Here is a 16,180-nt window from a genome sequence, read left to right on the forward strand (position 1 = left end):
TCTTTTAGATTAGGAACAGTTTAATTTTTTTTTTTACTTTATATTTCCAGGACAGTAGCACAGTTCTTAATCCATGTTGTTGTTCAGTCATTTTTCAGTTGTGTTTTACTCTCTCATGATGCCATTTGGGATTTTCTTGGCAGAGATACTGAAGTGGTTTGCCATTTTCTTCTTCAGTCTTGACCCATAGCAGGCATTTAATAAATACTTTTTGGATGGATGGCTTATTGATTCTCCAATGGAAAAAGATATATAGAGACACTGTTATGAATGATTTGATTAGCAGATTCCTTGAAGGCACAAAAATTGGAAACCATTCTTTTAAAAGGGTTCCAAATCAAGGCAACAAATGTGTTCTCTTTTGGGTGTCAACCCCCATAATATTAACCAATGAGACTGTGGTGATAGTCATCTTTTCTCTAGTTTTTACTCTAGTTATATGAACCAAATATTTTTAGCAGTTTATTACATCTTGTGGTAATAGTAAAATTCCTTTACTCCAATTAGGTGACAGGTGGGGATAAAGAATGAAACATGTAGGGTCAGCTATGTGGCCCAGTAGATAGCCAGGCCTGGGATCAGGAGGTCCTGGGTTCAGATTTGGTCTCTAACACTTCCTAGCTATGTGATCCTGGACAGCTCACTAAACCCCAATTGCCTAGCCTTCGTCATCTTCTGCCTTGAAATCAATACTTAGTGTAGGTTTTAAAACAGTAGGTAAGGGGTTTAAAAAATGAAATGTATAAGTGATTTGCTAAGGGAATTTGTTGGAGGCAGGATGATATAGTGAAGTGGTTCTTGAACTTTTTGATCTTAGGACCCCTGCTCTCTCTTTACATTCTTAAAAATAATTATTTGTAAGTCCAAAGAGCTTTTCCTTTATGGGTATTATAGATATTAAGATATACTATGTGAGAAATCAAAGTATCTCATTATGACAATAGTTTTGACCTCATAAGACTCCCTGAAAGTATCTCAGGAACCCTTAGGGGTACCCAAGACCATACTTTGAATGATACTAGTATAGTAGATTAAGCTGTGGACGTGGAGTAAGAAAACCTAGGTTCAGATCCTTAAAAAAACACTGTATTAAATGTCTATTCAAGTCATTTAATGTTTCCCAGCCTCACACTTCTTATTCTGTGAAATGGGCCTATTATTGAGGATCAAATCTGATAACTTACATAAAACTCTTAGCAAATTTTAAAGAATATCTAATTTTTTTTTTCATTTGTTTCAATTGTGCCTGACTTTTCATAACCCCATTTGGAGTTTTCTTGGCAAAGATATTAGAGAGTTTGCCTTTTCCTTCTCTAGTTCATTTTATAGATGAGGAAACTGAAGCAAACTGGGTTGTGACTCGTCCAGGGTCATACTGTTAGTAGGTATCTAAGGCTTGATTTGAACTGAGGTCTTCATGACTAGGCCTGACACTCAATCCACTGCTCCACCTAGCTGTCCTCTTAAAGTGCTAAATCATTCATTAATATTACTCTTCCTTCTAGTAAACCTGCATAGTTTGCTCTGTGTGATCTGTCCAGTCACTTTCAATTTGTTCTTCAAGGCAAATTACAAGGGATGTTGAGAGAAGCAAATTTGTAGAATAGGAAAACCCATCCAGAAAAGGCATTAGACCATAACGAGATGGCAGATCTCATCAGAGCAGGGAACTGTTTAAGACTTTTCTGGAGTAAATGATTCCAGGAACCCTGTACTTATTGTAAATGTTACTTCAAATCCTTTCTGGATAAATAAGGCACTCTGTAATCAGTGAAATATATTATAAAATAGTAAAATTAGAAATAATTGATCCTGTGTGTGTGTATGTGTATGTGTGTGAGAGACAGACAGAGAGAAGATTTTTACTTATTTGACTTATTAAAAGAGGGTGATAAATTGCAGCAAAAGAAGTTCTTTTAGAACTTAGGGAACCTATATCCTGGATAGGACTCTAGGACTGGAGTCAAGAAAACCTGATTCCAGATCCAACCTTAGATACTAACAAGTCACTTAAAAACAAACAAACAAACAAACAAACAAACTTCTGTTTGCCTTAGTTTCCTCTCTGGAAAAATTTAATAATAGCACTTACCTCCCAGGGTTGTTGTGTGGATTAGTTGAGATAATAGATGTAAAGTGCTTGGCACAGTACTTGGCATATAGTAAGCACTTAATGTTAGCTATTATTATTGTTACTGTCATCATCATTATATCTGAACTATTAGAGTATTGTTAGAGGTATACCTGTTGTTCATGTTTCCACACTTTAAGCTGTGTTTAGCATCTGATTGAAAATTATACATTTTTCTTTTAAGATTTTATAAAAGTAGCAAGTCATAAAAATCAATTGTGATTTGTCTTTAATTTTTTTTATACTTTTGGGTAACAGGCCATTTTTCCCCCTTATAGTACCTACAACACAGTCCACTTAAATTAAAACAAAAGTAAAGCAGATGAAACATCTTATATTTTGTATTTCTTAACCTAGACTTACAATTTCAATAATAAAAATGCCATATTTTACCAGTGTAGCAACTCTCTGGAATTTATTATTTTAGAGAATAATCACTTAACTTGGGTGCCCAGGACCTTAAATATGAAAAAAAAAATCAACATAATTTTTTTTGTAATCCCAAGTATTTTAAATTTTATGCATGTAAAAATATTATTCTGAGAGAGGGCCATAACTTTTGTCAGGTTGCCCAGGGAGTCCAGGACACCCACAGAAAAGTTAAGAACTCTGGTCTTAGTTCTCTAGAAGCACTGAGAGGCTAAATGCTTTGTACAGATAAGGGATGTTAGATATATGATTTCAATGTAAACTCTTCTCCTTTCTGATTCTAACCATTATGGCACATTGCTTTTTCTTGTTTACGTATGTAGATAAATATCTACTTCTTTAGTATGTAAAATGCCACAGTGTATCTGAATTTGTTTTAAAATAGGTATACTGACATGATGACATATCTTATATTTGCTGTACTTCTTTCTGTAATTTTTCATATTTTTGAGAAATTCTTAAAGAATTTTAAAATTCTAAGTGCATATTGAATTTGTGTTAACTTATAAAATTTTAGGGGTGCATGAATTCTTGGATTTCATCTAGTCCAGTCATTATTTTATAGATGAGGAAAATAAACCTTATTTGATATAATTACTTCTCCAAGATGCTGTCCTCGTAATATATATATATATATATACACATATATATATACACACATACACACACATATATGTATTATTACTTGATTTTTATTTTTCCCTTTTTTCCTGTATACTTAACATTGATTTTGTTTCTGATTTTCAGTTTAAAAGAATGCTCAACAGGGAGCTCACCCACCTCTCAGAAATGAGCCGATCTGGAAATCAAGTCTCCGAATTTATCTCTAGCACATTTTTAGGTAAGACCAATAATATGGGACTCCATTTATGTTTTCCAGTTTGGATTCATTTCCTTTAGACAACATTTGAGGAAATAGTTCCATTTATTTTCTCTCATTGTATTGCCCTCTTGGTGTAAGGAAACTCTTACAAGGTGAAGAATCTTATTCTTTTCCTTTCCATTGTGGTTTGTCTTCTCTTGAGTATATGTGTACTTAATTAAAAAAAATAATAACTAGAATTGTTATATTGTGCTTCAGGGTTTGCAGAGCATTTTTCATATATTATCTCATTTTACTTGATCCTCAAAACAAACCTCTGGAGCAGGTATGATTATTACCTATTTTACAGATAAGGAAATGGAGGAAGGTAGCGATTTAGTGACTATTTCTTGAGCCACATGGCTAGTAAGTCATCAGAGGCAGGGTTCTAATTCAGGTCTTCTTGTATCCAGGTCCAACACTCTATATACTTCCCACTTAGATATACTTTGGGGTAAAAATAATTGTAAGAGTACTACTGGGTTTTCATATAATTGCTCACTGCATATGATCATAAATTGAGAAATAATGAGGCATCATGACTCAAGAATCAGCCTCCTAGCATGGAAAACCTGGGCTTAAATCCTAGACATCTCTCTAAGAATTATAGGGTACTATGGAGAAGACATGGTTCTTCTTTGGTGGGGGGGGTAATTTCCTTCTCTACAAATTTATGAAATCTATGAAATCACAGGTCCAGCCCTTATTGCTAGAATAAATTAATAACATGTAATTAATTATGTTTTCTGTGGAGATAAATAGTATCATCATAGTATTTAGAAGTATAAGAAATCATCAAAATCATGTAGCCCAATCATCTCATTTGATATACAAAGAAACTGAAGCTAGGCAGAGAAAAGCAATATGGGCATGGTCAAAAGAATACCCTAAATATCCAAACAGTATCACATAAGAGAAAGAGCATAAATATTAAGTCTTAATAAGTCTTAATATCAACCATTCTGTAAGGAAAAATAATTTGTCATAGATCAGCCTTAACCATGAAGTTATGTTTCTAAAAAATCTTTATTCCCTCTGTTTATTCAGCAATCATCTATTGCGAGGAAATTCCATCTTATACAGAAAAAATATATGTAGACATGTTAAGGTTCTTATTTTGATGAAACCTAATTTGAATAACAAAAGCCCACAAACCCAGATTACTGGGAATGAATGGTACATTGAAAATTCCTATCTGGAGATAGAACAGTTGATAAACTAGTCTGAGTCAACAACTGAGCACACCACTGCTATGAAAAGCTCTTCAGCAAGGCTCACTGACCTTGTATTAGTTAATAGGCTTGGTTTTGAGAAGAGCATGATAAAATATAGTCTCTTTCCTATTTAAAAAAAAAAAAAAGAACAGATAAAGTGTTTGGTTTTTTTTTTCCCAGGTTGAAAGAAGAAAGACTGATCAGCAGTCTATAGATTCAGGTTAACACTGATGTCAGCGTTAAAGATGGCATCTTTACTTAGTCAGATTTAGGAGCTTTTTGAACAAATAAAATGAGGTAGTCTTTGCATATACTGACCCTCTCTTTTATAGGAGATGGGGAATGACATGACATGACAACATGCCATGGGAAAACCCAGTGAAAAGATGACAGAAAAGATTTCCATCTTTATGGGTTGCATTATCAACCAGAAGAAGTAAAAATGGTTTTAGAAGCTGTCATTTAAAACTTTGTTGAGCAATATGTCTTTCTATATTCATGTACAGTGAAAAAATTTTAGATTTTAAATCAGAGAATAACTCTTATAATTTAGTTGAGTTTTTTTTTTAATTTTAAACCCTTAACTTCTGTGTGGAAGTTATAACTTGTAGTTATAACTTAGTTATAACTTAACTTATAGGTGGAAGATTGGTAAGGGTAGGCAATGGGGGTCAAGTGACTTGCCCAGGGTCACACAGCTGGGAAGTGTCCGAGGCCGGATTTGAACCTAGGACCTCCTGTCTCTAGGCCTGGCTCTTAACTCTTATAATTTATTTTGTGTGATTCTGAAAAAAAAAATGTTGACTCCAGCTTTTCAAAGTTTATCATTAGGGTGGGAAGAAATTCTCTTCTGTGCTTTATTTTTTCCTACACAACTCCCTTCATGAAGCGAGATAAATGGAAAAATTAGTCCACAGTCATTTATTCAGCAAACATTTATTGAGTATTGTGACAGGCATTGTGAAACATACAAAGATAGCAGTAATACCTGATTTTTTCTTTTTTGGTAACACATTACCTTTTTTTTGCCATCTAATTATTAAGAACATTTTTTCTATGTGAATAACAATTTTGAAAAAATACGTAACTCCTGAGATTGCTAGAAATTGAGGCAAAGATAGTTTTGTTTTTAAGACTAGTAGACTTAATTCTTTTGGGCACTATCTTTGAAGGAAAGGGTGATATATAATTCCAACAATGATTTTATTAGCAGGATTACTCTCATTCTTCTTGAATTTTGTCATTTTTTTTTAAATAGGAAATGCCTTGGAATTCCCTGACAGTGTTGCAAATGTTTGAAGCATGTATACTTTATATAGGGTGAATAAATGTGACAAATCAGCTTAGAAGTCTCTCCTCTCAGATGGAAGGAGATTTTGAGCATGACTAGAGCCATCAGCATCAGTATTTACATAACTTTAGCTATTATTAAAATGTGATTTGTATGCACCCTTTAAAAAAAATACAAAGGAAAGCACACAAGGAGTTCTCAATCAGAAGTTAAAAACTCAATGACAGTGATCCTTTCCAGGAGAATTCATGATCATTTCTAGTCAGTATTGGGAGTTTTCACTTAGGAAATATAAAGCAACAGAAGTAAAATTGAATGTATTAAATGCAATTTCTATTCCCATAGAGTGACCCTCTCCAGTAAACTGACTTCAAAGCCTACTTTCCTTTTTTATGTTCAAGAATGTTCTACTGTTTGAAAGCGTAAAGTGTGAAAGAGCTTTTTTTTTTTTTTTTTTTTTTTCATGTGGGAAGGGCATTTTCAAACTACTAATTGAATTTCAAATGAGGAGCTGGGGGCAGGGAGAAGAAGCCCTGGGAGATGATAAATGGGAAGAAAGAATCTACCAGCAGCCACTGTATTTAACTCTGTCTACTCTTTCCTGCACTGTTAACTTATTAATGATGGGAATAATTTGTGTAAGCATTCCATCTAAAATAGAAAATCCTTTTCATAGGAATCACATGTAGAATACCGGTTAGGATCTAATTATTTTGAAATATGATTTTATCAGTTTAAATCTAAAACAGTCATTCAATAGAGTGATTGGTTTAAAAAATAAAGAGATCCAGCTTCATAATCTTTTTTTTATTTTTTAAACAATTCACTCCACCTTGTTTTTGAGCTACACTGGATTTAGTGTCAGCACTCATCATAGCTTGAAAATAAAATCAGTACAAAATTAGGAAAAAATAGTGCATTATAATGTGCTTCATTAACACTAATTTACTCAGTTCCCACCTCATAGTTTTGCTTCTGTGATTTCTTTTTCCTTAAACAGCAATTTTTTTTTTTATGAACATATAAGAAAATGCCTGCCTTTGGATTTTGTAAATTTTCTTCAAGCCCACCTCAAATATGAGCTTTTCCATGAGGCCCTGAACCCAGTCAATAAGAATCTTCCTTCATTCACAGAAAACTCATCATTTTAGGCACTTACTATACATATGTTTTATAATTTTAAAAAAGTAAGTTTTTACTGGTCTTTTAGAAATAGCATCATAGTTTTCCTTCAATATTCCATTTCCCCCCCCTTTTCAAAGAGCCCTTTCATGTAACAAAGAGTAATTTTTAAAGACCAAAAAAAAGATAAAGACAAAATCAAGATAATTCATCAATATAGTTTAAAAAGTCTGATATGTATAAAGTGCAACGTCTGTGGACTTCTCACTTCTACAAAGACATGGAAGTATTTTCTTATGTCTCCTCTTCTGATCCAGACTCATAATTTTATAACATTCACTTTTGATTTTTTTTGTGGTGGTTCTTTACATTTATATGTTATATGATCTTTCTGAGATATAAACTCAAATGACCTCAAGGACTCTATTTTATCTAAACATTGTTTATCTAAACTCTTTATCTCTATGTAGAACTCAGCATGTGTTATGCTTTCCCCTATAAATGCTTTTCCCAATGGGTATATTATTTTTAATTTTATTTTTTTCTCTTTTTAAAAAATTAATAGAACTTATTTACAAGAGTCTCAATTCTTCCTTCCCCTCCCTGTATCATGGAAGGCATTGTCTTAAGACACACACACACGTACACACACACACACATATATTCAAAATTTATTCTTCAAGTATTAAATCTGTACCTGTGTATAATGTTCTCTTGGTTCTTCCCATTTCACTGTTCATTATCCTGTGTGTTCTTTAAAAAATTTTTTCATTAGTCTGCTCCATTATTTCTTATGGCACAGGAGTATTTTATCACAATCACATACTACAGTTTGCTTATCCATCCCCAGTTGATGGGTATCTCCTCAATTTCTATAAAGAGAACTGTTAAAAATATTTTGGAACAAATAGATTCTTTTCCTTTTTCTCTTATCTCTTAAGGAAATAGACTGAGCAACGATATTCCTCAGTCTAAGGGTATATAGTTTTGTAACTCTCTGGGTATAATTCCAATTTCCTTTCCAAAATGATTGTATCAGATCATAGCCACATCAATAGGATACCATTATCCTTTTTCCATATCCCCTCCAATATTTGTAAATTTGTTCTTTTGTCATTCTAGCCAATCTGATGGTATGAGATGATATCACGGAATTGGTTTGGTTTGCAATTCTCTAATCAGTAGTGATTTAGATTATTTTTTCCTATACCTATATATGGCTTTGATTTCTTCATCTTAAAATTGTATGTTCATAACATATCATTTATCAATTGGGAGATGACTCTTATTCACATAAATCTGATAATGCTCTCTATAACTTTAAATATAAAACATCTATTTCAGAAGCTTTCTGTAAAATTCCACTCACCTCCCCAATTTTCTGTTTTCCTTCTGATCCTGCCAATATTTGTTTTATTTCCACAAAATCTTTTCAATTTAATATACTCAAAATTATCTATTTTAAAATTTTTAATGCTCTAGATCTCTTGATGATCCATTAATTCCTCTCCTATCCATAAATCTGATAGGTAATATGTTTCCTGTTCTAATTGCTTATGATATCTCCTTTTATATCTAGATCATGTATCTATTTTGATTTTAGCGAATGATATAAAATATTGATCTATAAAGTCTGTACTAGTTTCTGCCAAACTATGTTCTAGTTGCCCCAACATTTTTTACCAAATAGTGATTTCTTATCCCCAAACCCTAGATCTATGTTTTGTCAACTACAAAATTACTATAATCTTTTACTACTGTTTGTTTAATGTCTGTCCTGTCCCACTGATCTACCTTTTCTATTTCTTAGTCATTACCAGATAATTTTGCTAAATACTGCTTTATAATACAATTTAAAATCTGATATGGCTAGACCTCATTCCTTTTCATTTTAAAATGAATTCTTTTGATATTATTGATATTTTATTCTTCCTAATGAATTTTAATACTCTTCAGCTCAATAAATTATTTTTTTTGGCAATTTTCTTGGGATGGAATTGAACGAAGTAGGTACATTATTAATGCTTATTGAACTGAAGAATGAAAGAATGATAATTATCTGTACTGAGCAAATATGTTGACTTTTATATATTAAGAATAAACTTAATTCACAAATAAATTTAGTTCATCTCCTTCAAGTGAGTGAATATGGAAATGACCTAAGGAAGGCATTTCTGAACCATGTGCTACTTTCCTAGTCCCTCTAAAAGTTTTCACTTTGTTGTCAAGTAATCACACTTATTTCCTTCTTTCTTCTCCTTTTTAATAGTGAGATAGTTATGATTCATGAACAGATGCAATCAAATTTTATTTTCATGTCATACATATGTGAGTATGCATAGATATATATGTATCTATACACACATATGCACACACCAGATATAATTGTTTGTTATCTGGTACACTCAAAATTGGTACAGAGAGAAACAGTTTATGTGTTACTTCTTATTGTATGGTACTATATCCTAGGTCACTGAACATAGCTTTAATGACATATTTGCTCAATGTAATCCCCTAAATAAGAATTTACTTGCCCAGTTCTTGGAAGCACTTAATAGGACACACCATTTTCAGCTGGAAATACTTTGTTTATACTAGAAAACACAAAGAGTTTCTAATGAAAATGGAAATTCACTCCATGATGTCTTTGTTTTGTTTTGAAGACAAGCAACATGAGGTAGAGATTCCTTCTCCCACCCAGAAGGAGAAAGAGAAAAAGAAAAGGCCGATGTCCCAGATTAGTGGAGTCAAGAAATTAATGCACAGTTCCAGTTTAACAAATTCCAGTATCCCACGATTTGGAGTGAAAACTGATCAAGAAGATGGTCTTGCCAAGGTAAGATCACGAACTTTCTAAGTTTCCAATACCTCTTAAGAGTTTTCAGTTGTTGTTTGTTATTTTTGAGCACAGTAATGAAATAATTTTGACAGATATGCAACTATGAAAAAGGACTGACTGATGCAAAACACGTTGTTTTTGTTTTTATTTTTAGCTGGTGCCATTGGCATATGCCTACATTTGGCTATTTGGCTTTTATGAGGAGAATAGTATTATTGTATATCAGATTTATATGGACAATATTATAATATCTTGTTTTATCCATGCAGAAGTAATATGGAACACACACATGAATGTTTCACATATATCATGTAAAATTTTAAAAACTCAGGGCAATTCTCTAATTTTTTTGCTTTTTATTTTTTTTTTAAAGCAAGTGTGTATAATGGGAAAATACACTGAATTTTTATCAGGAGGGGCTTGGCATCATATCCTACTCCCAGTACTTATTTTGTGACTGTGGACAAGTCTCTTAACCTCTCTGAACCTCAGTTTCCTCATCTGTTGTGATAATACCTGTTGTACTCATAGGTATGAGGATCAAATGAAATAATTCATAGAAAGTGTTTTACAAGACATAAAGGGCTGCTGTTTGTTATTCACTCATTTCAGTCAGGTCAGACCATGACCCTATTTTAAGTTTTTTTGACAAAGCTCTTGGAATGGTTTGCCATTTCCTTCTCCAGCCCATTTTACAGACAAAGAAACTGAGATAAGCAGAGATAAATGACTTCCCAAGGGTCACATAGCTACCAGGTGTCTGAGATTATATTTGAACTCAGCCCTTTCTGATTCTAGGTTCAGCACTCTATTCATGCACCACTTAGCTGTCCCCATAATGTGCTATTTATTATCAACCATTAATATTACTCTTCCTCTTCCTAGTAAACCTGCATAGTTTTATTCCATTTTCCATACTCTGATGGGGTTGCTTGTACTTTGAAGAGCTCTTCAGTCCTACCCTTCCTTTCTCTCCTTAATCCATTCGCATCCCTGCCCTACACTCTCTTTAGCCTTTAATTTGTTTATCTTTCAGGAAAAGCCAACTCTTAGAAAACTGGTGTGGGATGGTAGTATTTGTTGAAAACTTATTTTGCTAACCTTTATCATCAAATATTATTTATCTTCCTCTAACCCTAGGAATTAGAAGATGTGAACAAATGGGGTCTTCATGTTTTCAAAATAGCAGAATTTTCTGGGAATCGACCTCTGACAGTTATTATGCACACCATTTTTCAGGTATGTTGCTAGAGAACTAAAAACAGTTTTCCATTAGCTCACTTTTTAAATTGTGCATCCTCTATTTTCCATTTTGGGGGAGGTGGTATTTATTCACCTGCTATCTTCCTCTGTGAAGGGAAATATATTAAAGAAATAGATGATTGACAAAACCCCCATTAGCCAATTCTAACTTTTTCATAAAATGCTGGGTATGAAGGGATTGAAACTTGGCATAAAAATCAGGTTTTTAGATAATTCCTAAATAGGATATTGAATTAAAAATCAAACAGGTTCCACAGAACTGTACTGGATCACTCCAAAGTTGACCTTGATCCTTTCCCTTGATTCTCTGTTACCTTTTTTCCTAGTCCATCTTCTCATTTTGAGAACGTCTAGCTTTACATTTTTAATTATTCAGAGGGAGTCATAGAGAAAGATATTTTAAGGCTGGGGTGGTCAACTGTATATTCACAAGGAATGTATAGGAGCCAGGCAATATGACCTAGTGGCCAAAGAAATAGGTATGACCTCTTACCATTAAAGTGAAATAATGATCCTTTCAGAATCTATAGTTGATTCCCAGGGACCAAATAGCTTTGACCTAGTCCTAGACCCATGTGGCCTCCAAAAAGGATGACTCAATTATAATTTATTCTTATTGGTTTTGGGCTCCTTAACATGGAGTCACAGAACCTGAGTTTGAATCTGAACTCTACCACTTCCTTCCTCTAAGACCTCTGGCAAATACCTTTTTCTTTAACCCCTTACCTTCCATCTTTGAATACTATGTATTGATTCCCAAGGAGAAGAGTAGCAAGGGCTACACTACATTGGTCAAGTAACTTGGCCAGTGTCACAAAGTTAGAAAGAATCCAGATTTGAACTTGGGATCTCCTGTCTCTTAACATAGAACTACCTAGCTGACTCCCTGTCAAATCACTTATACCCACTAAGCTTCAAAATTAATAAAAAAAATTTTTAAACCCTTACTTTCCATTTTGGAGTCAATATGATATATTGTTTCCAAGGCAGAAGAGTGGTAAGGGCTAGGCAATGAGAGTCAAGTGACTTACCCAGGATCACACAGCTGGGAAGTGTCTGAGGCCATATTTGAACCCAGGACCTCCCATATCTGGGCCTGGCTTTCAATCCACTGAGCCACCCAGCTGCCCCGCCAAATTAATAAATTTTTTAACAACAAAATGAAAGTATTTTTCCCCTCTCTCTAGGAACGGGATTTGTTAAAGACATTTAAAATTCCAGTAGACACTTTAATTACATACCTGATGACTCTAGAAGACCATTACCATGCTGATGTGGCATATCACAACAACATACATGCTGCAGATGTAGTTCAGTCTACTCATGTGCTGCTATCAACACCTGCTTTGGAGGTAAAAATTCCATTTTCTCCAGTTTCAAGTTTAATACTATTCTACATTTCTAGGCCCCTAGTTTATTATGTCTTTGTGGGGTTTTTTTTGGACATCAAATTATTTTCCTGCATTCTGTTTCCATCATCCCCATAATTCTCCCATACAACAAAGAAAAATAGTCAAGAAAAACCAATATCTTTACCAAATGCTTCTGTCATATTTGGTGCCTCTTTTCATCTGACCTATGGATTCAACATTGGTCTCAGCCTTTTTTCTGAGTTAATTGCCTTCATTTATTTATTTTTTAGATTTTTTTTTTAGCCATTGGGTATTTTGCCACTCTAGCTCTGCTTACTTCTGTAGCAAGCATTTCATGTATGCCTTTAATTGGACCTTCTAGAAATACCATGTAGAACCAAAGCCAATGTTTTTGTGATAATTCTATGAATGTATGTTTTCTTTGTATCAGTTCATATAGGTCTTCCCAGGGTTTTTTCACACCATTTTGCTCATCATTTTTTATAACACAATAGCATTCTGTCACAATCATATTCCCTAACTTGTTTAGCCATTTCCCATTTGATGAATTTCCTCTCAATTTCTAATTCTTTGCCCCTGTAAAAAAGCTATTATAAATATTTTTGTATATATGTAATATATGAGTATGTCCTTTCCCCCTTTCTTTGATCTCTTTGGGATATGGGCCTAGTGGTGATATTTCGTGGGACAGGTATGTCTTTTGGGCATATTTTAAAATTATTCTCCAGAATGATTGGGATAGTTCACAACTCCACCAACATTGGAGTTTACATATTTTTGTACATCCCCTTCAGCATTTGTCATTTTCCTTTTCTTTCATGTTTGCCAATCTGATAGGTGTGATGTAGCACACCAAATTGTTTAAATTTCCATTTCTCTAAAAAATAGTACATTTTTTCAGATGACTATTGATGGCTATGATTCTTCTGCTGAAAACTGCCTTCTCATATTTTTGACCACTTGCCATTTGGGAACTTTTTTTTGAACTTGACTCCATTCTCTGTATATTTGAGAAAAGAGGCTTGTATCAGAGAGCAATTAATTATTATAATATGTAGGATGAACATTTTATGGATTGTAATACATGACATTCACTCATTTCATATGATGCATTGGTAAAGTAATTGCTGATTTTTTGTTATTCTAAACATTTCTTTAAAATGATTAAATCAAGACAACAAGCATTTTTTAAGCCCTTACTACATGCCAAACATAGTACTAAGCTCTGGAGATACATAGAAAGACAGAAACAATCCCTGCTCTCAAAAAGCTTACATTTTAATGGGGGAGACAATTATATAAATAACAAGGTACATACAAGATAGATATTGAATATATCAAAGGAGAAGTCACAAATAGCTGTCAGGACTAGGAAAGAAAATGGAATTTAGTCAAAAATGAAGATGGAATCTAAGAGGTGGAAGTGAGAACATAGAACATTCAATGCGAAGTGGGAGATGGTATGTTATGTGTGAGTAGCAGAAAGCTAATACTGCTGAATCACTGAGTATGTAGAAGGCAGTGAAATATAAAAAGACTAGAAATTTTAAAAATTAATTAAAGTGAATTGTGAAACAATTTACTTTTCCAAATGGTTCTGAAGAGGGGAAAACCATTTCTAGTTATTGCTCATTTTTATTTTTAAAGTTGCTAAATTTGTTCAATTTCTATAGTATTTCTTGTTAAAATCCTATCACTTTCACAACAGAAAAGAATGCAGTATTTTTCTTTATGGTATTTGGTTATATCTAGGAGCATTATATGAAGCATCTTTGTAAATTCACTCATTTTTTTTGGTGAAAACTCCATTTTTGGTAGTGTTTTATTAATTTCCTCATTGGACAATATTGAAAATCTTAGAGCCACAAAATTAAAAATTTTCCCCCCCAAGGACTGGAGCTAATGATACAGGCATGCATCATTGTAATCACCCTTATCACTCAGATTTACCCAAAACTTCCTTTATAACAATGCTGTGAATTAGGCAGGGCAAGCACAGTATTATTGACATTTCACAGATGACCATAGGCCAGAGAGGACTTTACTGCCTGCTACATCATGATGTTGAAACATTTTAAGTTTTTTCTTTGTTGGGAAATCCAATTTTCAGTCCACTCATTGTTGTCAGTCTTATGGCTTAAAATCATTTATTTTATCTATACTTGGATTTTCAGGCAGTGTTCACAGATTTGGAGATTCTTGCAGCAATTTTTGCCAGTGCAATACATGATGTGGATCACCCTGGAGTTTCAAACCAGTTCTTGATTAATACAAGTATGTATGGTCGATTTTGGTTCTTTTCTTTAGAGGATGTGAGGGAAATAGTATAGTAGAAATAAGAGATAAGATGACTTTGTTGCTAATAGGTATTTTAGAATAATTCTGTGGAAAATGAGAAAATCAAATGTTTTCTGGTCATGCTTTTTGAGATCTGTGAATAATGGCATTTAGTCATTTTTCTTTGTAATTTAATTATGTAAATTATTTTCATGATGTAAGCTGGAGTTAACAAGAGTTGAATTCTAGCACTCCTCTCTAAAAAGCTATTTCCTTGCATTTATTCACAGGTGGAAAGCCTGGGGATAGACATGGACATAGGTAGCTGGTGCAAAGAAGTGTGCAAATTTGGAAATTTGGCCCAAGTGGAAAATGAAATTAGAGAGGAAATTCATGTTAGTCTTGCCCTTTATTTCTCTCTAGAGTTTTAACTCTTCCTGGTATTCTTCCAGTTTGATATTTTTCTCATGGTGAGGCAGAGGCTTCTCTTTTTTTTATATATATATTCTCTGTATTTTATTGACAAATAATTTTCTTTAGCTAGGGACAATCTATCAGGAGTGGCTTATAACCAGTCTCAGAAGTCTAGCCCTTACAGTCATAAGGGACCTGAGAGATCATAGGATGATTAGTTTAGGACTGGAAAGAACCTGAAAAATCGTTGAACTCAACCTTCTCACTATGAGGAATGAGATGAGGAAACTTTAGCCCAGACATGTCTTGCCCAAGGTCACACAAATCTTAAATGACAAAACGGAGATTTAATTCTGAGTCTTCTGACTCCAAATCCATTTTTCTTTCCATAGTGCCAAGCGGGATACCTATCCTCAGGGGATTTTCCCTTCATGGTATACAGAAATATCCTCTAGAGGGGATGTTCAAATGACAGGGTTATGAAATGATGTTTAGTCATGGAAGAAGTTACATTCCTGTAGTGCTTCCAATTGGCAAAAAGGAAATCATGGGTTAATTAATCCTTCAGCTCTTCTCCTTAGTCCTATTAATCCCACTCAAACAGAGGAATCCAAAATGTAAAACAATTTTAAATGATCTGGTTCATATCAATGAAATGAAAGGATGTAGATGAGCTTTCAGTATCCCCCGACTTTCATTTCTCTGATTAATCTGTGGATTATTGCCTTCTCGTAGCCCATATGCACATATTTACAACGTTTTGAGTGCCCTAGTAGGAATTCACCCTTCTTACCAGCCAGTGCAGCCAAATTAAAAGAGAGTTTCAGCCTTCTCCCTGCTCTGGGAGGGATTAACACACACCTTTAGGATTATTTGGATCTATTTTTATATCATTTAATAGCCTCAGGGCTACCCTATAGCAAAATGCAATTTAGTGACTCATAAAAAGGAGGATTGGGAATGTC

At 33.7% G+C, this 16,180-nt stretch overlaps 1 protein-coding gene across 1 annotated transcript in view; it reads left to right on the plus strand.

The window, feature by feature from the left end:
- Window positions 1-16,180, plus strand: part of PDE4D (phosphodiesterase 4D) — a 1,102,929-nt gene that overhangs the window by 1,074,307 nt on the left and 12,442 nt on the right. Inside the window, exons 7-11 of the mRNA XM_044663797.1 lie at window positions 3,308-3,401; window positions 9,713-9,885; window positions 11,029-11,127; window positions 12,339-12,503; window positions 14,699-14,798. Coding sequence (XP_044519732.1) covers window positions 3,308-3,401; window positions 9,713-9,885; window positions 11,029-11,127; window positions 12,339-12,503; window positions 14,699-14,798 — 631 coding nt within the window. The remainder of the gene's footprint in view (window positions 1-3,307; window positions 3,402-9,712; window positions 9,886-11,028; window positions 11,128-12,338; window positions 12,504-14,698; window positions 14,799-16,180) is intronic.

Source organism: Gracilinanus agilis, chromosome 1, assembly GCF_016433145.1.
Source record: "Gracilinanus agilis isolate LMUSP501 chromosome 1, AgileGrace, whole genome shotgun sequence".
NCBI classification, from domain to species: Eukaryota; Metazoa; Chordata; class Mammalia; order Didelphimorphia; family Didelphidae; genus Gracilinanus; species Gracilinanus agilis.